The 26,594-nt window shown below is 40.9% G+C and overlaps 2 protein-coding genes across 5 annotated transcripts in view; one reads left to right on the forward strand and one right to left on the reverse strand.

Annotated features, from left to right (window-relative positions):
• The window catches only part of furinb (furin (paired basic amino acid cleaving enzyme) b), a 150,540-nt gene extending 149,076 nt beyond the window's left edge, over nucleotides 1–1,464 (forward strand). For all 3 annotated transcript variants that reach the window (XM_015028462.1, XM_015028463.1, XM_015028461.1), the window contains one exon: nucleotides 496–1,464. In XM_015028462.1, the coding sequence (XP_014883948.1) occupies nucleotides 496–1,217 (722 nt within the window). In that variant the 3' untranslated portion in view covers nucleotides 1,218–1,464. The remainder of the gene's footprint in view (nucleotides 1–495) is intronic.
• Nucleotides 1,465–8,557: 7,093 nt separating this feature from the next.
• man2a2 (mannosidase, alpha, class 2A, member 2) lies at nucleotides 8,558–25,561 on the reverse strand. 2 transcript variants are annotated; one of them, XM_015028459.1, is made up of 24 exons: nucleotides 25,401–25,561; nucleotides 22,448–23,366; nucleotides 21,865–22,122; nucleotides 20,849–20,993; nucleotides 19,414–19,585; nucleotides 19,074–19,201; nucleotides 18,593–18,766; nucleotides 17,635–17,821; nucleotides 17,004–17,181; nucleotides 16,514–16,716; nucleotides 15,637–15,819; nucleotides 15,439–15,553; nucleotides 15,284–15,354; nucleotides 15,028–15,193; nucleotides 13,534–13,770; nucleotides 12,706–12,828; nucleotides 12,370–12,484; nucleotides 11,690–11,823; nucleotides 11,429–11,570; nucleotides 11,022–11,155; nucleotides 10,664–10,741; nucleotides 10,013–10,207; nucleotides 9,802–9,915; nucleotides 8,558–8,984 (listed from the first exon to the last, which is right to left on the reverse strand). In XM_015028459.1, exons 2-24 carry the CDS (start codon nucleotides 22,577–22,579, stop codon nucleotides 8,832–8,834), a joined length of 3,537 nt encoding a protein of 1,178 aa, XP_014883945.1. In that variant the 5' UTR covers nucleotides 22,580–23,366; nucleotides 25,401–25,561; the 3' UTR covers nucleotides 8,558–8,831. The 2 variants fall into 2 exon arrangements, with proteins under 2 accessions (XP_014883945.1, XP_014883946.1); XM_015028460.1 differs by lacking the exon at nucleotides 10,664–10,741.
• Nucleotides 25,562–26,594: the final 1,033 nt, after the last annotated feature.

Raw genomic sequence — 26,594 nt, forward strand, 5'->3', positions numbered from 1 at the left:
GGGGAAATTTTTTTATTTTTCCCCATTTTCCCAAAAAACCAAAAAAAAAAAAAAAAAAAAAAAAAAAAGGTATGATGTGGACAACAACAACAAAAAAACAAACATTTAATGCAGCCAATGTGGGAATGGGCGATCAGTTCCTTTGAGTCCAGAAGAAAGCCTCCTGGTTATTGGTGTCCTGAGTTCACCTGCGGGGTTGGTGTGTTTTGTTGGGAGACGATTAACCAATCAGATGGCTGCATGTGTGGAATAGCTTCTAGACGAACACATCCTGGCAAGATCATATATGGAGATGCTGGGCCGACGACCGCAGCAGAGTTTGTTTTGACAGAGTCTCTGGTCCTTTGAGACAGCTTTCTAGGTTAATGTTCACATTACCTAAAAGCGCTACAGTGATGTTGCTGTGTACTTTTCACTGTGTTGTTTTCTAAGTTGTTTTTTTTTAATTATTATTATTATTATTCCCTGATCTTTTTTGTTTTTGTCCTCTTCTAGAGTGCAGCCCGGGTTTCTCCCTTTTCCTCCAGGGCTGTGTGAAGTTTTGCCCCCCTGGCTTCACATCGGGCCCACAGCTGCTCAACCTCTCTCTGGAGAACTGGGTGGACTTGTCCTCTGTTCAGGCCTGCCTGTCTTGCCACCCGTCCTGCCTCACCTGCTCAGGCGCCGGACCTACAGACTGCCTGTCCTGTCCAACACACAGCCACTTAGTCTTCACCTCCTGCCTGCACCAGAACCAGGTCCAGAGGAAATCCCCCCTTACCGGAGGACTGCAGGGTGAAGAAGATGAGCCGGAGGTGAAGACACCAGCGGCGGCGGCGGCGGGAGCAAACGTGAACGGCGGAGGAGCTGAAGAGCCGCCAGGACTCAGCGCTGCTCCGCCCTCTCAGCTTCCTGTTGTCGTGGCGGTTCTCAGCTGTGCCTTGATCCTGGCTGCCTTCGTCGGGGTCTTCTTCTTGCTTCAGGTGCGCTCTGGAGACGCCGCTCTGACCTGGAGGACCAAACTGTCCTCTGTGTTTTCAGACACCAGGAGGACACGGCTGGGCCTCGGCTTGGGCTTCCAGCGGGGGCGGGAGAGGAAGGCTCGGATATGCTACAAGGGGATCCCCACTGTGTGGGCGGACGAGGACACCGTCGCCTGTGAGTCTGAATCAGACAGCGAGGAAGTGGACGGCCAGAGCGAGAGGACAGCTTTTATCAAGACGCAGAGCTTGCTGTAGCTGGAGCGGCTTCAGGCGCCGCGGTTTCTCACACCGCGGCGCGGAGGGTGTGAGATCTGACTGTGCCAGAGGTGATAACATGAAGGAGAAACACAGGCCTTACCGTCCCATCAGCACTACATCCTAATGCATTACCTATTTATTTGCCTTTTAATAATACAACTGATTTCACTGATCGCTTATGTTATCTGTTTTATCCATTATGTCCTTAACTCTGTCACCAATACAGTGTGTTGCAAAAGTAAAATAAAATAAAAAAAAATGTCCATGTTGTCTGGTAAAAACACCAACTTCAGTGTATTTCACTGGGATGTTTATGTGATAGACCACAAGGCGCCATATATTTGTGACATGAAGCTAAGAGTGTGCATATTTATATTTTACAAATAAAACACCTGAAAGGTATGAAGGACACCTGCACTCAGCTCCCAAACTACTTTGTGAAACCGACTTCTGCTGAAATTACAGCTCAGGTTTATGGGGTGTGTCATCGTTCAAAGATCAACCTTTATTGGGCCCCATTTTGTGTCCACATCAACACTGATCAGCTTCCTTGTCCCCTTATGATGTAAAGGATCCCCTCTGCATGATAATACCACCGTAATGTCATGGAGAGGATCAGTTTTTGTTTCTGTTTATCACACAAAGTATTTTTCTTGTATGTCAGAAACTTACATTGTTGCCTCATCTGACCTTTGTGGTTTCACAAAGTAGTTTTGGGAGTACATGCTTTTTGTCTTCCCTCTACACAGCATTTTGCAAGCTTTAAGTTGGACTTTTAATGGCCTTCTCTCTACAACATCTTTCTCATCAAATCTCCTCTGTTAGGCCCAGATTTTCTAAGGGCATAACTAACAATTGACCTGTCAACAGATTTACTAATAATGTAACTTTTAAAGCCAGTGGTTTGCACTATAAACGGTGGCCTAACTACTAATGGGCACCACGCTGCATGCTTAACATTTTATTTGTAAGAAAAAACAGTTAAGCCATCTACAATTTATCGTCCATTTCATAGTCGTCCACAGTTCTCTGTTGGTCTATCATATAAAATCCCATTAAAAATTTATTAAAGTACGAGACAAAAGAGGGAAAAGTTTAAGGGGTCTGAATACTTTTGCAATGCATTGTATGAGGTGTTATGCAAATGTTACCATTCTTAGTTTAACCACTTCATCCATGGAGGACCCACATCTGGGGGCAATAGCAGTGGTTCCAAGAGACTCCAGGGATCAAATTCAGTGCAGTTTGCTATCAAGAAGGCAAAATGTCAACTATAACCCGACATTCTTTATCTCCTATAATTCCCATAATGCAAAGCTGTACTTCATGAAGTAATGTAAGTACAGCTTACATTACTTCAGCTCTCTCCATGCTAAATGTCTTCCTACGTAAAAGCACATAATTTGGGTTGTAATGTCCTGCATACCATCCTTACATAACTACTCTAGAGCCACACGTAGTAACAGCAGGCTGGGATCTGTGAGAAATCATCATAACTTGCTGATAAGAAAAAAAATAATAATTATATATATATATATATATATATATATATATATATATATATATATATATCTCAAGCACACATCTGATGGATCACAAAATCCAAAATCCAAGCCGAGCTTTGATAAATTTCCGTTTTGTATATATATTTACTTCCTGGCAGATTGGAGAGCGGGGAGTTGGGAGGTTTGCTTGCTGTTCATTAATAGTTGCAAAACTTTAATTTGAAGATTTCTTGGGCACAGTGGGATGCCGTGATAAAACATCCCTCAGGCTGTTTGAGCAGAAAAATGTGGAGGATGTTCCATTCTCGGTCGAGCCACAGTAGGAACACATATCTGATCTATCACTCAGAAAAACTTACTGACTCGTACATATTCACTGTTTTTTTTTCTCTCTCTCTCTCTCTTTAATGACTTTATGAAATCAGTTAGCCTAAAGCTGCTTGGCCGACCTTTCGCCGCTCCGTCCCAATCGGTTGCTGCTGGTAAGAAATATGATCATTTTCTTCTCATTTTCCCCACAGAGCACGCAGTATATTGATTTTGCTCTGCCAGAACATTTTCATCAAGGTGAAGTTCCCTCCCTTTCTATTGTCAGCTCCATACATTAAATAGGCATCCACATGCTTTATTTCCCATTTGTGTAGACTTGGCTCTACACAGGCTGAATCAAAGCCTTTGGATCTAAAGGCTGGAATAATTGCAGTAGCTGAAAAAGGAGATATCTTGTATTGCTTTTTCTATGTGTGTTTTATAGCCCTTTTTTTTATTTAACTAATAATGGTTGTTTAAAGTTGTGGAGACGAGTTCCATGCTGGATTAAAAAGATTTTGGCTGTTGCGTAAATGTGACTGAGTTTGTTTTCACTGCCAGCTTTTAAAACTTGAAGGGTTTCGGGCGGCTGAAATTCTGCCCTGGATGCGCCAAACGCCACACAAGAGAGCAGATGGTTCATCACTTCTTTATTGCCGTACGCCACTGTTGCAAATGTGTTTCCTTCACTCGGAGCGTCAGGCTTTATCAGGGTGCCAGCATTCTGTCTGTGGCATGTATGCAGCTGCAGTGAGCCGCGCTGCCAGAACGCCTTCGAGAAGCCGCTCTCTTCAGCTCCAAACAGCGAGGAATTTCTTGGTTTAAATTAACTCAATATCTTCAGTTGTGTTCAAATAACAGCGTTTCAACAACACTGACCAGATCGATTATCTCTTCTGGTATAAATTATATCTCTACACGGTAGTTAATTTAAAAGTAGGTTTTGTAGAGGAATGGAAAATCAGCAGACCAAATAACACCTGACACATGCAAGTTGCCGGTTTTGTGTCATTATTTTAAAGCTGGCTTTTTCTCAAATTGATGTTCATCAGAATTGCAAGTTGACTGTATGGGGTAAGCTTAAAACAAATAATCTATACCATACAGAGCATTAAAATGAAACCTGAAATATGTTGAAGAAAATGAAACACTACCATTGAAATGGATTAAAGAATAGGAAAATAATCATCAATCAATCCAAGGAAGCTCTACAGTCACCTGTAAGTTCCTTAAACACACCAAAGGACAAGCAGCATCTTGTTTCCAGAATAAGATTAAAGGGATAGTTCAAGGTTGTTGTTTTTTAAATGAGTTTTTAAAACTGTTTGGATTTTATTAATAGTTCTCTTAGATGCCAAACTACCAAGAGGAAAGGGAAGCATATCCTCAAAGTGGTGGAAGCTAAAAATCAGCAGCTGATTGTGAGTCTTCTTGCCCTCATGTGGCAACTGGGCTACTTTTGTATTTTGGGGATGGTACAATTTTGGCTTCCCGGCCCAAGCAGTTGATGAAGGTGGATAACTTTTTTTAAGCAAAAATCTTAATGACTAATGAAATTAATAATAGTGCTGCGAGTGTCTGCAGAATGCTTCTTGAAGTACCCCCAAATCCCTGCTAATGATAAAATGGAAATTTCCTAAATTAAACATGTTCCATTAAAATATTCTGTTACAATTAGGCTTTTTTTTTTATTTCATTATTTTGAAATTGGACTGATATACAGAACTTTTTCCCACAAAAATGTCAAGTATGTTTTATTAAAATATTGCAGGTAAAAATAAACTAATTCATAAACGGATGACCATGTGGCACCACGCGGCAAGTTATTTTAGAATAAACTTCAGGTCTTTGTGCCTGCAGGAAAAAAAAAAAAGCACCTTTATTTGTTAGCTGCAGCTTCCTCATCTGAAAAGGTGCAGCTCACTGAATGCAGAGGTAAAAAGTGTATTTATTCTCTCCTTTGTAATTAGATCTGCTGGGAAAACTCTCCGCACATTTCACAAAGGGCCCCAGCTTCGCGTTTTAAATTCTGTGTTTGGAGGCACCTCGCCTCCTCATTGCCACAATCATTAACAGCGTCTGCAGGCTGTGCAGCGAGTGAGACTGCAATGATCAACAATAATGTACTGTAAAATATGGTTTGGCAACAATAAAGTCGTACGTTAATTAGTACAGTGAGAACAAATCAGAAGCCCGTTAGTTGACTTCACATTAAGTTCAATCGCGCGTCGTTTCAGGGTCATTACGCGTCGTCTGCTCGTGCTGAACCCGATGCAGTCGAGGAAACGGCGCCGTCACCGTCTGCAGAACGTTTCTTCAGGCACCACCAGCTCCAAATCCCCGCTGACTCACCCTTTTCTCCTGCCCGTCGATCTCGCCCACTTTTACAAAGCATGAACTGACATCTCGTTTTATGCTGTGCTTTCATTTCTGTAACCGATTCGTCCAACAGTTCCACTCAAAAGAGTGTTAAACTAGGCAGGACGTGGGACGTGGAACCTGAACGCTCAGTTCCCTGCAGGTAGACAGTTCAAGTAATGAAAGCTGAAGCCGCTGGACACTTGAGTTGTGATAGTATCTCTAAGAAATGCACTGAACTTCTCAACCTGCCTTAATGTTGCCCCCTAGTGATCAAAACTTAATTATAAATGCAGCTGTATTTCAATAGGTTACAATCACAGAAAACTACAACTGTTAAAGGAACTCGGTTCAGAAAGTGTATTTTTGATAATAGCTTGCAGGCAATGCACGTTCAAAATTGAGTTTCTTATTACCTTTATAACTGAACAATAAAATATTTATATAAAGAAACAGCCTAAGACGTATGTCCATGAGGTGGGCAGTGTGTGTACTTTATAACTGGACAAGGCCCCTTTGGTAGGAATAGGCTTTGTATTGCCACCATCTTTAGCATGTAGCTAGCTCTCAAAGACGGAAATAAGAGATGGAGTTCAGTGAATCGACAGCTTCCATCTGACGATTCAGATAAAAAGCAAACTAACATTTTGCAGAAGAAACCCACCGTTTCTTCATCAGAATCAAACACTTTGTATTTACTCTGGCTGCTCTGCAGGCTCAGCCACCCAACTATTCATCAGTATGAACACACCAGTATAAAGCAGGATGGAAACTAAACCGCTAAAGTGCTTTTAGAACATCTTTGGGGAAAAACGTCAATCTTCAGTTTTTGTCGAAACTCTTCAGCCTTGATTCAAAATTATATTTTGAATCAAATGGAAATCTGTCCGCCTTCTCGTATTTCTCCTTGAACAAAAAAGGAGCCCTGCAACAGATATATTTGAAAATAAGTCAGCAGGAAAAAAAAAAAAAAAGAAGAAAAAACACGCAATTGAAGGTGTGGCAACATCTGGTTTGACAGATGTTCACAGCAGCAGAGGGAAATAGGTGAGCAGCCACATCTTTGACCTCTCGCAGGCCAGACAGCTTAAGGTCAGGGGGGCTAAAGCTGCAGATCCACTGTGGGGAAATGACGAGGCGAAGCAAGGTGACACGGCGGCACAGTTCAGAGAGCGACAGAGATGACGGCCTCAGCCTTAGACCGAGATGACAGGATCCTCCTGAGCAGCTGTAAATGGCAGACAGACGGAGCGCCTGCAGTCAGCCTGGGGGTAAAGAACACCGCAGAGCTGAGGCTGCTGCTAAGACTGCTTAAAGAAAATCATATTCCTCCCCAAGTCAAGGATCCCTGAATGAGGCTTCACCCTACTTATCAAGGTCAGTTAAAAAAAAAAAAATATATATATATATATATATATATGGGTTTCAGTAATTTTTTTTTTTTTTAAAGCACCATTATAAATATTATTTTAGACTTAAACTGCAACACTCAGTTTAACACTTTGCAAACCAAATAGATTATATACACCCTCCCTAACCTAGTGGGTGCAGGTATTTAATTTGCCTGTTTTTTTTTTTAAGCTCAGTGCTTTTCCATTTATAGGTTACCTGATTTCAACACCTTCAGTCGCAGTAAGCTTCATAGCCTACTGTGACTGGCTATGAAGCTAAACGACAGATTTTTCTTCTGTCATCGCCTGAAGAAAAATCAGGCAAGGCCTTTTTTTTTTTTTTTTTATTTTCCAGGGTTTAACATAAAGTTATACAAATACAGATTTTTTTTAAACCAATTAAAAAGGCAATTTCAGAAAATGTGGGCTTCTTAAAGAGTTTTAGAGCAAAGAGAAAAATAAAAAAATAGAAACCCAGACAACCCAGCAGAAACTTTGCATTAAGCAGTAAAGAACTATTTTGATCCGTTGTGTAGCAGATGAAGAGCAGTGGTTTAAAACATGAAGGAAAAACAACGTTTTCATACAGACTTTTACTGTGTTCAATATCCTTATGACATACTGACACATTGTGATCTTCTCAGGCAAGAAATCCGATTCGTTTATAAAAAAAAAAAAAAAGAACGAACGAACGAAACGATGAAATATGCATGTTACATAAAGAAGTGTAGCCACGGTTTTATGGTCACATTGGGGCATATGAGCTGCGACTCATCAGGCAGAAAATTACACATTTGTGGTAAGATTGGAATTTGATTTATTTTAATGTCTTAAGCATCAAAAATAAAAATAAAAAAGCATCCAGCTCAGATATAGAATCTGTTTTGAGTTTTGGAAAGAGTGCTTCCCCGTATAAACTGGTGATATTTGTCCAAACAAAGCGGCATCTGATCGCAGTCACAGTCAAAGCCCCAACAGTCTGAAGGGTTGTTCCTGTTTTTCTTACTATATGATCCAAAAAGGAGGACAAAGAAGCAGGAGGGTTTTTTTGTGTGTGTGTGTGTGTGTGTTATTTTCAAAAGCTAGATCCTTCATTTCTGGAATGAAGGGATGCATACGTAATTTTTGCAATATGGCCCTCTGATGCAAATTGATATTAATAAATGACACCCAAAGTATTGACTGGTCCCTGATAGAGTACACCCCCAACCTCAAAAAAAAACAATCAACCTCAAGTATTCACATTAATATGCTCAGACATAAATACCAATATATCTGCCGTTTGGTATACATGAGGTATAGTCTTTTTGCCTAATCTACTGCATATGGTTTGCTACAAGCGGGAGAATGATAGACACGAGCAAGAACCCTGCACACTGCGAAGTGGGAGAGGGAATCTGCGGACTATCTACAAGCACAAAGTGAGGAGTGGAGGGGAGGAGTCGTCCTCTGCGATTGATGAGAACGGTGGGCACTCATGGAAACACAGCTTAGGATTCGCAGCTCAGGCCCTTACAACAAGGACCACACATTCTGTTTCCTGCAAAAAAGAAACTATATTGGTACAAAAGATATGTTGGTGATCGATTTTCTCCCAGATTTGAGAAAAAAAGAAGAAAAAAGAAAATCATAAACCCAGACACCAAATAAAGCTCTGAAAATTGCACTCCAATGCATCACCATTCCCGGCCCCCTCCAGTCATTTGGGATATTTACATTCAGTAGTAGAGTCCACGAGAAGATAGAAAAAAAACAAAAACAAACAAAACTTACAAAGCAGAAAATAAAGTGTTTTCATATCCGATTGCAGACTCAGCTTTGACTGATGAGAAATACTCGCAGTCTTCCCCAGATATGGAACGACTTCAAATTCACCTCAAGTTCTGCTGCGTCTCCTCAGAGCTACAGCAGCAGCTGCTGATGTCTGCCCCCTGCAGTTCAGTCAGCGCCACTGCAGCGGACCCTGTTTCTCCGAGTTCAGCTCAACAATGCAGGGAAACCCTGACCCTGGTTCTTGATGTCGCTAGTCCGATGTGCGTTTACGGCTCTTAGCGCAGCTTGAGCTTGAAGGCAGAGATCTCCATGGGCTCCAGACTGATGATGGAGTCGTTGGCCAAAGGCATGCTGGAATGCATCAGGGTCAGGGACATGGGCTGCAGCAGCTGCAGGTCCACGTTCTTGAAAAGATTCGACACACTGAGCTGCAAGGAGAACGAAAAGCAGAACAATCAGGACAGAAACTGTGTGTGGAAGAGGCAACATCCCCTTCTTGTTGGTTAAATTAGCTCATGGCAGATAGTTGATTACAGTATCAGCAGAAAAATCTGAATCCAAACTCTGCCCCCTCTCTGCTTGCGTGTTTGAAGCAGAAACCAAATTGTTTGACGCGATAAAACCCAAAGCGATGTGTCAGAGTAGAAGCAGGTTTACAAGCACTTCAGTAAAAGTCTTCACACATTTAGGTCATAAAAATAGAAATATGTGGGTTGACAAATGCCATTAAAACGCTGGGAGGTCCGCTAACCCGCAAGAGCGCCAACATTTTTTTGGAAGGGGGAAACAAAATAAATATTGATGAAAACATGTAATAACAGTATGTAATCAAACAAATGGACTATAATCTGAAATCCAGTCCCCATCTAAAGTGAGAGAAGTTATTGATCAAATTTTTAAAAACAAGATCTAGAAGCACAAGTCTGAATATGTTGCAAGTTTTCTTAAATTCAAGCAGTACATATATTTATCGGCTCAAATAGATACACACGCCCCTACTGATATTTGGTTAAATGTCCCATCAGCAAGTTGTAGAGAAACGACTCCATTTTGCAGCAAGCAAGGAGCTTTTAGTGACATATTAAATGAAAACTCATCTTAAAAGCTGGACCTTAAACAGCTTAGATAAATAGACCTTTGAATTGTTTCCTTGGTGTGGGACAAAAAAAAAAAAAAAAAAATTACCAGACGAGTCCATTCCAACACTTTAGTTGAGGTTTAACAAGTTCGTATTGAAACAGTTACCCGTCCCTGCGTCGTGCTGCAGTTGAAGCCGAGGTTTTGACCCTCAAATCCGCAGTCCGTAGCCAGGCGGTGTAAGAGCAAGGCGGTGTAGGGAGATGGAGACTCGGGATCCTTCTGCTCACATAAACACAGAAACTTTTTTTTTTTTTAAAAAACTAAAACTGCACAGAACATTTAAAGCCAAAAGATTCGACCAGCTCTTCCACCTGACCTGCGTCTGGATGCTCCGCAGGTTGAGCAGGTGGACATCGCAGGGAATGACGGACTTGAGCGGGGCGAACGTCTGAAGAGGAGGGATGCCGCGTCTTTTCGGCAGGACAGGCAACGCCAGGACCTCGTGGTTGAGCAGGGAGCTGGTGGCGTGGCTGACCATAGACGGGAAGCTCGTTGTTGCGCTGTCCATCATCTAGAGGACGCGGGGGAGATTTACATGACGGCGTGATCATTACGACGCTGATGACTCGCCTCTAGAGATTCCTCTGTGCCATTACATGAGGAACAAGCTCTAATCACTGTCAGAGGAGGAGGAACGGCTCCAATTCTAGTCCTGACGCACGCAGCACAAATCACACCTTCGTGATGTCAAATGTGGAATTAAAAGAGTACCGAGGTGTTTCAGGATGTGATGTACTGCGACATCAGCAGCGGGATGACGGAACTACAACCGAAGTCCTCCGTCCTCTGCTAATTTGAATACATTTACATCACAAATCACCTCATTGCTTTCTCTCACCCGCTCTGTCATACTGAAGTTTAACTACAGCTACGAAGTGGAAGGAGGCAAAAGGGATTCAGCTGGAGCTACGACTACGGCTATGATCCACGTTTAAAAACATCCTCGCTGTTGCCTCGGCAACGTTACCTCGCGAACTCCGCCGCTCGGGATTTGAGAGAAGAAATAGCGCAACAAAGACGAGAGTTTGGCAAGGAAGCCATCACGCTGAGGGTAATTGAGTGGAAAAAAAGCAGAGAGGGAAAACAAAATTAGGAAGGGAAAAGGAGGGCAAAAAAAAAAAAAAAAAAGACAGATGGAGAGGTAATGAGTAGTGGGGGGTGGGACTAAAAGAATGGAGAAAGGTTTCATCGGTAAAAGAACGCAGAGGAAATCTGCAGTGAATTAAACAACCTTGAAGAAAGTCATTCAACCCCGATACTGATGTGATTAAAAGGAATTTTAACAGAATTTCTGTAGCAAAAAAAAGAAAAATTGTGATACTGACCTTGTTATCAATTGATCTTCTCTCCAGTAGCAAGCGGAAACGATTCGCTGTCTTCTTGTTGTCTTTGAGACCCTGACCCAGCCCTCGATTATCATCCTGCATCAGCCGCCGGTCCATAATCACTTCCAGCTGACCTGAGGAGAGAGCAAACGGAGGCAACAGCTTTACAGCCAAGTCCATATAATGAACAAAGAGGCTTCAGACGATAAGTGCAAACTATCTGAGTGGTCCATCATTTACAAAGTGCTCAGTTTACAATATCAGAGTACGAGTTGCTTTTCTCTTTGAGCAACTCTCGGGAGGGAGATAAGAAGGAAAGCTGAGAGATTTAAACAGGCAAATACTTTTGGGACTTTCATTTAAACACGAAATGAGAAACAGTAAATGTCTAAAAATGAGACGCAGACCGCTGTCCAGACTGGAGACGCCCAAAGCCTGAGCCGTGTGCAGCGTGAGGCGGTGGTGGCTGTCCTGGATGTACGCCTGGCTGGACATTGGGTAAAAGTTGCCTTGCAAAGGAAGCTTTTGGTAGAATCGACGGGGCTGGATCTACAAAAAAATATATATATTTTTTTTTTTAATAAATCAGAGCATGTTGCACTCCTAAGTTCTGTCAAGTAAGTCGCTCTGTTTTATATTTCCGTTTCTAACCGCAGAATGCAACTGACCTGGTAACCGTTGAGGTCTGTGTAGAAGACGTCTCCATTTTGGATGTTGGTGACCAGCCGCATGGACAGCTCCTTATTGGTCTGATCCCGGATGTCCACTAATATAGTGACGTCTACAGACAAACCATCCACCCCTGCAAAACAGCATCACAACGTAGAACTAAACTAGTACCAGGAGTAAAACACACACACGGGATCTGGATTTCCTCTTACACCAGTCAATAAAAAAAAATCGAAAAGTAAATGTCAGCAATTTAATAAAAAAAGTCAATCTCAGATTAATTACAAGCACAGGGAAAGTTTGGTGTGTATAACCTGCACTGCTAAACATTTTAATGGGTTTTCTGTTGTAATCCAATTATGAGAAATGTAAGTGTTTTTTTTATTAGTTGTTAAGCATCATCATCCAATACTTTTATATAAAAGTTTCACTTTTGAACTGAATTTTTAAAAGTTTTTTTTTTATTCTAACTTGCTGATATGTACTCATAAAAACTTCTTAAATTATAAAAAAAAAAAAAAATACTGCCAACAGTTAGCTGGCAGAAGACAATAAAACTGGTATTTTACTCCACATTCTGGCTCAATCTGCACCAGATGGTGCAAAATGAGCCAAAAAAAAAAAAATTGAATAGAATAATCTGAGCTGTATCTATCAAGTCGATCTCTGTGTTTATTACCTGGCACGTTGTGTATGCGAACAGTCTGCTGAAAGTGCTGGTATTGTGCCACCACTTCAGAGAAAAGAGGCCCTTCGACAACACGCACCGCAGGAGGTTCTTTCTGGTTGTAGGGCTGGAAACAAAGAGCAGTCAGACAAGATGTGCTAAAAATGAGACACGACAGGCAATCAAGCAGTGCAGAGCTCAGCCTGTACGGTTTGTTTCTTGAATCCAGTCTGCCTGCATGCCTGTCCTGAGCTACCCAGCAGGATAAAATGAGATGATATCCATGGGAGACTCCATCAAAGCCTTTGGAGAGGCAAGTTAACACGTGAGATACAACCACGAGGATACCTTTGGCTTTCCATCTGGCAGGAAGAGGTAAGCGCCACTTTTGTCTTTCGAAGGACGTGTGCCGTAGATCATGAACTGCATTTGAACCTTAACCTCTTGTGGATCATCCTTACGCTTGATACTCTGCAGATAAAAAAAAATGACACAAGCTGAGGCAAAGCAAAAAATTAAAGAAGTAGATAATAGATTGATTCACGAGCAACAAGACCAGTGTCTCATGTATATATGTTATACCTTTGAAAATAAAAAATACATAGAGAGGTCAACCTTGTCTATAAGCTGCTATGCTGTACACACCTTGACTTTGAGCTTCTTTAAAAATGTTTCATTACAAATTATTTCACTTTCCCCCCCCCTTTATTAACAGAATTGCTAACAAAAAATGTAAATGGTCAAAACATCCTGTACATATATCTGTAAGTGACTGTTAAGGTGGGCACACCTAAATCTTAAAAACATTTTATGTGTCAGTGTACTTTTATTTGCCAGCTGATGCTTTTTCCATGCAACTGAGCATTGAAGCTAACTAATTAAAAATGAGTAAACAGACTTTTAAACCGTTATACGGCATCGAAATGCTTGCAAAAAAATAAGAATAAAAATTCAGCAAATCTTGTCACTTCACCTAGTTCAAGCAGCAGCATCACCTTTGAATCCCTTTGGTAAAAAGCTGAATATTAACAGCATCACAGCAATCAAAGTGCGTGTGTATATATATATATATATATATATATATATAAAAATTGGTACAAATAAAAAATAAAAAAAGGTAGTAATTTACATGGAGCTAACAGACTTGAAGTCAACAAAATCGGGAGAAACACAAACCTCCAGCAGGCCGGTGGTTCCAGAGAAACCCAGAGTCAGCGTCTGCGTGCTGATGTAAAAGGTCTGAGCGTCAGCCGGCTGAGAGCGGACAGGAAGGGGGTCCAGAGCCCGAGCAGAGCCGCTGCGCCCCGACAGCCTGAGCAGAGTGTCTGAGCGAATCGTCATGGGTGAATCGGCCGAGTCGTAAAGATGAAAAACAGCCAGGCCGAGGGGAGGCAGGCGGACCATGAATGTTGCCTGGACAGATTGAAGACAAGTAAAAAGTTTTAATATCCAACCATAATGGAGTAAGACAAACATTCCTAGCTTCATTTGTCTTTATTAATCTGGATGTCAAGTATCAACCACGAGGCGCCAACTATGGGGATTTTCACACCTGAGGTTCACTAAAAAAAAAAAGAAACGTTCACGTGTGTGAACCTGGCGACCAAAGCTAATGTACTACTGTCATGGTTTATTATCTGCATCAAATATTTAAGTCGGCTTCTGATTAGGCAGCTTGGTCGGCAGGAACTTTTGTGCTGCTTTGGTTTTATCAACCTATTCATGGTTAGATTTTTCCAAAGCGCAGCGTATGATCTGAAACCTTTATTCTGGTTGTAAAAATAGATTTAGTGCATTATGACATGCACATAAATCAATCTAGAAAGTGCTCAGTTTGGGCTTTACACTAAAGCAGAGGCTTTTTTTTTTAAACTGAAAAAAAAAACCCATACTGGAAACTAAACTGAAGCAGAATTGAGAACCTTAAATAAATGCAATGAAATCATGTTTTCTCTCATTTTTTTCAGTCCTACCTTTACAAACATCTAGTTTGTTTAAACTTTACTAGAACTTCTACTGGAACCATTTGTTGGTCAAATTAAAAGTACCTGGAGCTAAACCAGCCAGGCTCAGCCAATCAAAAGATCTGGAGGTTAATTTTTGAACAGTCCAATTCATAAAAAAATAAAAAAAATACACACACTGACAATCAGCATCATAATGACAGTCTCTTATCTTCCTCCAGTTTATTTAACCAGACACTCTCAGAGTTTAAGTAGGTTGATATGTTGCTTTTTGCTACACTCACAACTCAAAGTCAATCTTTTTATATTCCCAGGTGACGTTAATAAATCTTGTTCTGAAAGTCGTTTCACTCCCGTTCTCCAGCAACGATGGTAAGAGGTCAGCTGAGCACGGCTCGTTCAAAATATCAATTAACTAAAGTGGAGATCACAAGGCATCAGTTTGCAGGGATAAATAACATGTCTTGTTTGGTTCAACTGTCACCACGCTCTAAGAACCTTCACAAAAACTGGGAGAAGATCAAAACAGACAAGGTCAAAGAGCCATCTGTTCTCAAAAGTTATGGTCAGCAGCACAAGAAAATGTGAAAATGATAACTTCATGTTCAATATTTTATTGTAAATATGGATTAATTCCCATAAACTTTCTGCCTTTAAAGTTTTTTTCCTTCACTTTTCAGACCAGTCAATCAATTATTCATCTCACCTCGAATACCTCGGCACTCATTTGAGTAGCAGAGCTCCACTGAGCGCTCAGCTGCACAGGGAGAGTCTGTCCGTCTTCAGTAAGCACCCGCACCCTGACCGTGTTCACCAACACGGTGACGGCGCAGAGACGCTCCTGCTCAATGGGGTTGAACAGAACCAGGTATCTGGTAGAGAGAAATAAAAACATGAGCAAACGTGAAGGACAGCAGGAACAAAACAAAAAAAAAAAAAAAAGTGAGGGATGAACGTTTCACCTTGGTCCAGCTGGGTCCAGCTCAATTAAAGTGCGCTGAGGCAGAGAGTCCTGAGTCGCACGTCTGTCGTCCTAAAGAAGTGAAATATAAGGCATTCAGAATACTAAGTGTATGCAGGGTTTTGATACGATATGTCAGTCCACGTTTCCTCTCACCGTCTCTAGGAAGGGCTCTGTCTGGTAAAAACGATAAAACTCTTTGTTCTTCATCACCAGGAAATGAGCAGCGTTGATAATAACTCTCTTCAGTCCAATGAGTGCACGAAGTAATCTAGGGAGAATAATTAAATAAAATGGCACGTTTTCATACTAACCAGGAGAAAATATATCTTCCTCTAATCCTTATGATCTTACTTGGTACCGTAGTCAATGACAACATTCTCCTTAGCGGTGCCAGTGATCGCATCGTGATGCTGGAAGAGGCCGACTGACCGCCTTGCATCTACCAGCAGGGCGTAGTCAGTCACTGGGTAGCGACCCTCCATCCCAGCATGCCGAGCGTTTGCTACTGCCAGGCTGTAGAGAATCTCTGCCCCTCTAAAAAAAAAAAAAAAAAAAAAAAACCAAAAAAAAAAGGGGAGACTTGATCTTTGTTGAGCTTCAGTCATGTTGACATAAGTGGGTCATGCCAACACCACTTACAGTTTAGTGGAATATTTTTAGCGACTGTTTGATGAAAGAAATATAGTCTAAACTAAAAGCAGCAAGTTAAAGACCAGTTATACAGTTTATAAACTTTTTTCATAGCAATATTACACACATTTACAGTTTTTTTCAGTCTTGCTTTTGTTTAAGTTCAAATGCAAAAATGTTATGAACCAAGATTTTTCCACAGTGGTCAGAGAGAGGGTAATGGATGGACGAACAGAGGGATGAAAAGATGAAATGGATGGATGATGGACTGATTGCCAGATGAATGGACATTTAAAAAAAGGGATGAATGGAAGGAATGAACAAACGAGACAGAAAGAGATAATAGACAAATGGATGATAAACAGAAAGATGAGCAGACATGGATATGGAAGGATGGATGGCTGGTTAAACGGAGGGACAGCTACAACCTTTATTGAGACAAAGGGATAAGGGATAAAGTCTGGGGGAAAATGTATATTTAACATCCATCTGGAAAATACCTAACATAACACTGCGTCACTTTTTCCCCCAACCTCATCAGAACCTTGCAATTGTTGTTAATTAACACAGCCGTTACTAAACATAAAATCTCCCTCACCTCAGATGTGACTCAATCACACGGTCCAAGCTTTTGTAAAAGGGTCTGGAGGTGTAATAGCCCGTCCAGTAGTGGTCCTCGCGGTCTGCGTAGGCAAAGAAATCCCCACTGAGGACAGGAAAGTCACCAGGTCTGGATCCCTGAGGCACTCCGTAGGCTTTGTACAGAGCACTGAAGTAGTCTGTGAGGGTCCCAAACTGAGCCTGGAGGAGGGAGATGGCACAACAAGAATAAAGTCCTATTCTAAGAAAGCTACACAAAAGAAGTCTTTCATTATTATAATATGTGGGGGTTTTTATCTAAGGCAAGAACCAAGTCTTGACAGCTTCTTTGTTCAGGCAGCGAGTTAATGTACAGCTGTATAATTTAGTCTTCCACTGAAATACACTTCATGCCGAGATGCATAAAGGTAAAAAAAAAAAAAAGAAAAAGAAAAGAAAGCCCACCTTCGGTGAGGTAATTTGCGACACCTGATAAACCCTTCCCTCACCTGAACGTGCAGCTCAGGGTGCGAGTTCATGTAATCAAACAGCTTCTGGTAATTGATGTACTGCTGATCCCACTCCAGAGCCTTATCGTAGCGAAAGTCGTCTCCTAATGGAACCAGAAGCACCTTGCTGCGGTAGAGTTTAGACTTTTTACGGTACTGATCCAGAAGCAACTGTGCTCTGTGAACGAGAAAAGAGGAGCGTGATGAGAGAGGAAAATAAAAACGGAGTTTTCATGTACTGAACAAGCGCATCCTCTGAAAGCTGGATAATATGGCTCCAGACCGATAAGCGCTCAGTGTCCACCTCCTGCAGTTTATTCCTTCCCCCTGGCTGTCGTCACTGGCACGAGTTCAAGTAGAGTTTATTAAGGGACCATTACAGAAAACATTACACTGACAAATCTGCTGTGGGTCTTGCTGGAGGTGAATACTAAAAACCATGCAGAAAATATAAAATGTATTCAAATAAAGAGGAGACACCCCAACCAATCCTGGATTGCAGTAAACAATTTTACCATCCAATGCTTATTTACAGCTCTCTAAAAAGCCTCAGTGGCAGTCACTGCACGGTCCTACACACCCCTCAGCAATTTATGACGGCGTTTACAAGATAAACAAAGCAAATCCTCACCTTTCTGCAACATTGGCCTCCACCACGGATTTGGGCGGCACTTTCCAAGGGCAGTTGATCCGACCTCCCGGTAATCTCTTGAAGTCAAACTGGCAACAGATCTTCGGATCAGGACCGCAGGTGTGAGGCACGTCGTAGCTGTAGAAGGGCATCATGTGGCAAAAGATGTCTGTGCTGGAGCCAGTGTCTGACAGAGCAACAAAGTAACAGGAGGCAAACCACAAGTTTAAAATGTAGCACTTATTTCACGTGATGCAATAACAAGTTCGTGCAAAACTCAAGTGGAAGAAAAATGATGCAAAGTTTAAAAAAAAAAAAAAAAAAAAAAATGTTTTAGGAAGTGATCCACAGCTAAGGTAAGAAGAAAGTATTGACAGGGCGACTACTGCAATTGTTAAAAAAATATGCATCTTTTTCCTTCCACAACTTTGTGTTTATGTACCACATAAAATCTCTATGCAATACATTCAAGTTTCAGGCTGTAATGTGAGAAAATGTGGAAAACTTTAATTGGTATGAACACTTCAGCGAAACACATTACTTCCACTATTAACAGCGTTCCAAAAACAACATGGTTGACACGGAAAGCAAGTTTTCCCTCCAGCATTGCTGCATACAAATTTATGAGCTTAGTGTTCGTAAGTGTTGTCTGGGGATGAACATTAAATGGCTAAATGAAGCCCCATAAGTACAGGCAACAACACATTTACAACATCTTCTACTGATGGCATTTCCAGTAGGAACAAATGAGCACTCGATCATCGGCACAAATGAGGGAAGAAAAGAAAAAAAACAACAACAAAAAAACAGCTCTGTTTAGGTCTTTACAGCATACACTTAAAAAAAAAAAAAAAAAAAGCCACCATTTAATATATTACAAGTGTTTCGGCTCATTCTTAAACGAGTTTGAAGAGGAGCACTAAAAATCTAAAGATGTCTTTGGCACTGGTCCACTCACCCCAGGCTTGTCTCCACATAAACTCCAGACTTCTGGTTGAAGAAAAGTGTTTTTTAATGGAGTAGTGGATCCTTTGGATCAACATGCTGGTCACGTTAGCCCTCTTCAGCAGATAGGGCATGGTGGCACTGTGACCGAAGGGGTCCACCGCCCACCCACTTTGAGGAGTAATACCTATAGCAGCAAGCAAATATTTTAGTTCCATGCTTTGGATAAGGAAGGGAATTCATTTTTTTTTTTTTTTTAAAGAAATCACACTCCACAGCTAGTGGTGGAAATCATTTCATCACCCGCTGAGCAAGACGCTACATCAGCTGAAATGTGGGATGTCGGGGCCTAAATTTCACTATCAAGCACAGCGAGGGGTGATATATTTTATAGTCATGTGAAGGCAGAGCTACTAAAACTTCTCAGAGTGGAGCATCTTAAAGATTTCAGCATCAATCTTGGAAATATAAATGAAAGTGCTGAAATGCGTTACCCAGATTTCTCTCCAACCACTGATGCCCTTCAATGAGTTGATCTATCATAGCAAAGTAGTGAGCGTTGGCTTCATCCGTCATCACCCAGCCTCCTGTCACAATCTCTAGCTGCCCTCCAAGGATCAGTCTGTTAAAAAGAAAGGATTAGGAGAGCGAGGTGAGAATAATCCAGCCCTAATGTGAGAGAGTCCCACTAACCACATAAAAAGCTATAAATAGAGCTGACATAATCTGCCAGCAGATACCACCCTCTGTGTAGGGAACTGTGCTGAGGGCTTCGAGTGTCTGCATCGACTAATTCTGAAGATAATTGGCAAAACTCGCAAAGCTGTGACTCACTTGCGCATGGCTTCCTGTTTGTAGACGTCTGCAGTCTCCCACCACGTGGCGAAGAATGAAATCTCTGACCAGATGAACTTCCTCCGAGAATCCTCGGCCAGCTTCACGACCATATTGTTTAAAATATGCTGCGTCTGGTCTGTGAAGTACTTGTCAAAGGTCTTGACCCAACCTAGCAACACAGGAGGACCGAGAGACACGCAGATGGCTCATCGCAGACTGATCCATCTCTCTGAAGCAACCCTTCTGCCATGATTATCAAGCCAATTGAAACAAAAACAAAGGACAGGTGGACAAACAACCCGGACGTAAAAGTGAATGCAGAGCACCAAAAATAAAACTCAATTTATTCAAAGGCAGCTGGTCCACTTGGAAAGCCTCCTCGCGTCATACGAAAAGCTATTTTTTTGCGCTTTAAATGCCCAGTTCAAGTTTTATATATAAAATATGCAGGAAACATTTGTACCACAAATTCTGTAGAGATAATGCTTCATATAGTAGTTAAGAAAACTTTACATTTATAAAGAAATATTGTTCCTACTCTAAATGGACAATTTTCAAGTCTCTGCAGCCTGTCAACACATCAATAACTGTCAAGTTAGCGAGCAGATATCACGGATGAGTAAGCAAGTATAATGGAAATGTCAGTCTTAAGTACAATCTCAGCCAATCACGGCTCTAACAAGCTACAGTTTTTCAATACCAATATCATCCTAATTTCATTGTTTGGGGCCAAACAGTCAGTCATGTCAGCATTATGACGACAATAATAATGACGGATGCATCAAATTTATTCATGAATCCCTAATTCTACTGGCCTATCCAGGCAAGGTTAAAAGTAATTGATTTGACTTTCTCTCTACAAACTTGACCCGAGATTTAGTCTCTCCTTTGCCGTGATACTAGGTCTAGAAAACCTGCAAAGAGGACCGCTATAATCAATATCTTCCCTACAGTTAAAAGTCCTTTTAATAAAATATCAGAAAAGGCGTCTGACTTTTTTTTTTTTTTTTTCCCCCCCAAGCTGTTTGGAGCTTAGCGTAAATCAGAACTTCCCCTCCCCTCCTAATGCTGCACACTGCTGGTCAGCTTCCTGAAAGAAGGCTGAAGATTTGTCTGATTGAAAATATTTCCATTTACAAGTAAATCAATACGAAAACAAAATGAGGTGGGACTCAATCTGAATTGGAAATGGCAAGCAATGAGTGCCATGTCTGTAAAGTAACCGACTGCAGGCTAGTAACCTGAGCAGACATCCCAACTATGTCTTGTAATCAATACTAGTTATACAACATAGTTTTACATCTTTCTATATTACAGCATTTTTCCCTTCGGCCTTATACTGTGAGAATTAGACCATTCTGCGCACTGTTGACGAGTTCTACTTACAAAAACAGTCTCCAATAAATATTTGACATTCAAAAGCACAACTCACCTGGATCGTTGTGAGAATGAGGAACCACAAACACCTGCAGAGGTTCATTGTCCCACTCATCAGGTTCATAAGTGATGTCAAAGCCCTGCTTCCACACACCGCCGTCAGGGTTGTCAAACTTGAGGAGGGAGTACACATCCAGCATCTAAAGCAAAACATTTGACAACGGTCAAAATAAATTGAGTTTATTTGGTGATAGTAGAGAAAATGATAAGCAGGCACTGTCAATTATAAAAATTCATTCATATTTAAATGGAGCTTGTTGACAACAGCAGTGGCCCCTCATTGGACCCATGTGCTTCAGGAAAAACTTGCCTGACATGGCAAATGCAGGGAAAAATCTCTGACTCAAACTCCCCTGTCAACAAATTGGGTGGATTTAATTAGCTCTGTAGAAAGATGGTTGTAATATGTTGCGTTTTCTGTGGGAAAACTTCAGAACACCGCCAGATGTGCATTTCCCATGTCCCTAGCTGGTTCACCTCATAAAACACATACTAAAGACCTACTTCAAATCAACTGTGCACGGCTGATTCTTATGTTGGAGCTCGTAAATAGACTAAACTTCAAAAGTTATTGCAGTAATAATATTTGCAATATGGCAATTGCAAAGAATTGCTGTAATCTGCATGCACAACTAGGCATCAACATATCTATTCCATGTTGGTTGAACACCCATTGCGCTGATCCGCTGCATCTTATTTATCCACAGCACAAAAAGTAAGGAAATTTGCTTCTGATCGAGTTCCTTTTTTTGTTTGACAATAAAGTCTAAATTGTACATCATTTGCAAGGAAAATACATTAAAAGGGTATTTAATGTATACCCTTTAATGAATACATTAATCTCTCTCATCAAGAGAGCGATGCGAATTGCATCCATGGAAAATTTAGAAACTCCTCTCTGCAATGAGGGGTAAAGAGGCTCCTAAGGACATGATGATGAAATTCACTCGTCGCACAAGTGATTGCAAAATTTAGTTTTTGGCGTCTTATTTTAAAGAGGGGAATATTTACCTGTACATCTGTTTGAGCACGGGTCCCAACAGCAAACTGGCAGTCCTGAGGCTTCACAACAAGGAAAGTCGGGCGACCATCAAACGGTAGCACCCAGGACCCATTGGCGCTTCTGAACGGCAGGTGGCCGCTGGGAGACACAGCTCCTGTGTCTGTGAGCTCCATCACAGAGTCCTTTATGTGGCTGATTATTTGGTGGTTTTCCTCCAGGAGCTGCTCCAGCTGCTCTATCCGATTCTGGAGGACAGAGATTTGGCTCTAAAAGAGAAAATAATCATAAACCAGAGAGCTGTGCACTCCTAATCTAACAGTACCCATAGGCTGACAGTGGAAATTAAGTAAATGTAATGTATTATTGCAGTATGTTTAAAGTTAATGAGTCTGTATAAAAAATAATTTACAACCCATTTAAGCCTTGTTTCTACAGCACAAGTCAAATGAATCTGAATAATTAGACATCATTCCTAAAAGATGTTGAAACGTTTAATTTAGGCTTGGCACACTAAAACAAAAAAAATAAAATAAATGCTCTCATTAGGTTTACAAAGTAAATAGGCTGCCAGGCTACAGCAGGAATTCTTACCCGTGGAAAGTTTCCTCCATTCTGTCGCCTTGCAGGGTCATGCTGGACTCGGTCCAACATCAAATAAAGGGAGAACACGGCCACACAGAATATGGCCCCTCCGCACACCGTCACCTGTTTCCTCAGCTTCATCCTCCTGTGGAGCGGTCCTTTGCTTCCTCAAGACTCAGATGTATAAAAAAAAAAAATGACCTTGAATAGATCTGATGTTTTCAACAGAAAAGGCAAAAAGGTCCAAGAGAACTGGAAAAAGTAATGATGGAAACTAAGAATCTACGCCAGCGTAGAAGCTGTGATGCCTGCAACCTCCACTCAGTACACCGGATATCACAGTGACAGGAGGCTACTGCAGTAGAGGCTGTGGAGAAGCTCCTGAAGCAGCAATTGCTGGCAAAAAGTCTGTCAGCTCTGGCCAGAACCACAGTCACCGGTGGTCTCCTTCAAAGTGGCCCTTGTGCTCAACCATCCAAACTGATGAGATTGCAGGAAAAGGAGGAAAGAAAAAAGAAAAACACAACACAGTAGGGGCACAAATAGTGAGACTAGTGTTCCCGTAGCATGACTGTTGTTGCTGTACACCTGCTCTCTTGGTCCAGTCCCCACTCCCACCGAAAACTTTAATCCTCCTGCACAACCAGAGTCAACGCCCTTTCGCTTCGGCTGCCGCTACGGTTTGCACACAGAGCAGTAGTGCAAATGGAAAAGGGGAAAAAAGCTTGGTTAAAAGTCACGGCAGCTTTTTTTCCCCCCTTTTTTAAACTCAAGGTTCACTCCAAAGCAGTTCCAGAAATTGAAATGATACAACCGCTATCCTTCTCTCTGTGGCATTGTGGATAAACATTAACTCTGGCAGCACGATCAGTGTCTGTCCTTGGATAACAAGTGCAGAGGCAATCTCACATTTGAAGGTCCTCTTCAGCTGTAGAGAGAGGGGGAAAAAAATGCAAAAAGGTATAAGTGCATTTTCATAAAATTTTAATATTAATTAAATTTTAACAATTTTCTTAAAATGTAAAAGTCACATCCAATATTAAAAAACACAAGTTTTTTTTTTTTTTTTTTTTTCTCAAGTATGTTTTTTTGGTAATTTCTGTAATTGTGAAATTCAGCTTATAAAACCTACAGTTCTTTTAAATTTTAACATGACAAAAACTTCTGTTCTGGCTTTCACAACCATGAAGAAGCAAACACTCCAAACATTTAAAAATAAGGGCAAACCGCAAAAAAGGCTTTGCTAAAAAAAGTTGGTGATTTACACAATGCTGTAGCCAACCATACTGACGGCAAGTTGAGTGAAAGAAAAATATGTGTTTGAAAAATAAAGAAAAGGTGTTTCAGCAACAGGATTGTAAAACAAAGTTCTTTTAAGACTTTGGTCATTTAAGCTCTCAATGGCTTGTGAGCCAGACACACCAGAGGGACATAGATTAGGTTGTTTCAGGTCCAGTGTGAGGTTTTCACAGTCATTAATAATTTGGGGGAAGCCATATTCATCAAAGTGAAAGAAATTAATGTTTTAAATTCATATCACTCTGTGTGCCACTAATCTATACAACATTAGTGTTTAGGGGTTTTTCTGCATCCTATTTCAAGATCACAAAAAGTTGAAAAACTCCAAATTCTGAGAGAAATATGTAAATAGATCTGCGCAACATGTTGCCTCACATTTCCATTCCAACAAGTGCGACATTACCATAGCAGCACACTGCTGGGATGCTATGTTTAATAGGCTTTTAAATGAACAGTGCCAAGCATTAAAAGTCTGCTTGCCAGAAATATATTTGGTCACGTGGGTGAACTTTCACTGCCTTTATGTTCATAGATTTTAGTGACCAAGATTATTAAGCTCTGGAAGAATAGTGGTGACATCTTGACAATGAACAAGCAAGCAAGAAGTGAGAAAAATATGGGTTAAACAATTTGTACTGCCACACAATACTCAACAAAATTGCAATGTCCTGTTTTCCTAATTTCATGCCCCATTTATCAGAGAACCCATCAAAACAGAGTATATTCTATTGCTTCTATTAGGTTTTTAATATTTTCTTCTTGTGCAAAGCCATGATCATAATCTTCCAAAGTCATAGGCTGGAAACATATTAGCATTACCACAGGGAACTGAGATAATAACTTGGCACAGCCATTAGTTAAGGCTGGCTGCAAAAATGGCCGTTCGTTCCACAAGAAGATGATATTTTCTTAGACCATCTGGAGCTAAAAGGATCCAAAAGGAACCGTCTTGATGCACATTTGTAAACAGAGGCAACAAAGAGCTGCAGCCTGTATTCAAGCAGCAAAATAAAAATGTCGACCTAATACTAAGAGGAGTTCACTGTTATCAAAGAATAACGCATATTGTTTAGCTAGCATCTGTTCGCCTGAATGGTATTCTTCGGAACTACTGACCCAGAGGTGACACCTCTGTAAATGTCTTATTAGAATTAATCTTACTTTGCCATCTCTCAGCTAACATTTGGGACAAGCTTAGTTGCTTCAAACTTGAGCCAACTACAGTAATCGCGTTTATTTGGACAATATCCGTGCCAAATCAGTTGCCCAGGAGGCGTAGGTGAAAGGAACAGCCTCTGTCAAACTTAAAGTCACTTCTATAAACGATAGATGTGACAGCCAAACAAGCTAGCGCTAGCTTCCTGTACATACCAGAACAGCATTTACACTGTCTAATAAATTCAATTCATGAGTCCAACACGGGTAGCTTAAAGTTTCAAAATGACATTTACATTTTGATAAACAATTGCCTCTGTTTTCTCTCCAACAAACGTCTCGAAAGTAACAAACGACATCAAGTAGAAAATTTGCTAACATTAGACGAACCGAAGCTGCTGGTATTTTTCTGGCTAACAACTCACTTTCCATGTAAACCTCCTCAACTAACATTTCCGTATGATCGTGGTTCATTGCAGATAAAAAATAATAAGAAACCCAGGCTTACCCGTTAACGATAACACGGCGGTACTCCAGCAGAGTGAAGAAGCCCAGCAGTGGTGGGGTTTCTGATTTCCGCTGCAGGCAGACGGATTAGTGAAGTAGCATTTTGAGCTTAGCAGTTAGCACCGCCGAGCTGCTACAAAGGCTTCTGGGAAGAAATGAGCTGCGTCGCTGATTGACCAATAGCCTCAGCTGCTTGCTGTGCTCGTCTGTCCTAATGTTGAAATTTATTATTTCAGAGCCTGCAGTAAATTCAGAATAATCGAATGGAGTTTATAAATTATTGTGTAACTACATTGTAGGATTGACAGTCGAATATGCTCACAAGCAGCACAGTACAAATGCCAAATTACTTATAATACTAGCTTATCGAACAGGGCCACCAAATAATAATAATAAAGTCAGAAATTTTTAACATCTCCTTCCTGTTACCAGTCGAGTTCTTTTTCATTCTATTTATTAGTTTAATTGTCTTGTTTAGTTGCAAAAAAAAAGTGATTAGTGGGGTTTACTTAAAGATTAAACTCATAGAACTTGCAATCTTTTGAGATCCACTTCAGTCATTGTTTTTATTAACACCCAAATTGCAGTTTGCAACTCCAGTATGAATAGCCACTGGTAGACGTTATAGATATGCAGCAGAAAAATATGTAACAGTGTACAAATACCAGCAAGTTGGTTCAAGTAGGTATACAGACTGTTTACAGCTTTGTTTGTCCTGTGCTAGATTAGTTGGTTAAAAGAGAAGATGACGCTTTCTCCAGACACCAGTGCACCACTTAAATAGCTAACCTACATTATCTATAATAAAATATGCAGTTCTTGTTTTTGTTGTAGTTGTGTTGAACCCTGGGTAATTACAGTGGAAAATAAAATAAATGAAATGATTTGTATATAAAATTATCATGCAAACATACTGTGACATAATGGAGCCTCATAATCAATCTAATACAAGGCTCAGCCTTTACTGGTGTTATAAAGTTTAAAAAGTGAAATAAAAAGGTGAATGTTCTTGTAATTGCTACTGTAGATGTATCTGTAAGCTTTATGTTGAAAATCTTATCATGTGTCTGACTCGTCCTCTGAACCACTGTGCAGGTAAACAACACCCGTAACACCCTGAAGGGGTAATATAATAGTCCTTAGCATGTGACTGTTGTGTTTTAATGACTGTTGGTTAATTTCTAGAAACAGGAGA

This window comes from Poecilia latipinna, unplaced genomic scaffold (assembly GCF_001443285.1).
Source record: "Poecilia latipinna isolate Pla-1442-1.1 unplaced genomic scaffold, P_latipinna-1.0 Scaffold125, whole genome shotgun sequence".
Classification (NCBI taxonomy): domain Eukaryota; kingdom Metazoa; phylum Chordata; class Actinopteri; order Cyprinodontiformes; family Poeciliidae; genus Poecilia; species Poecilia latipinna.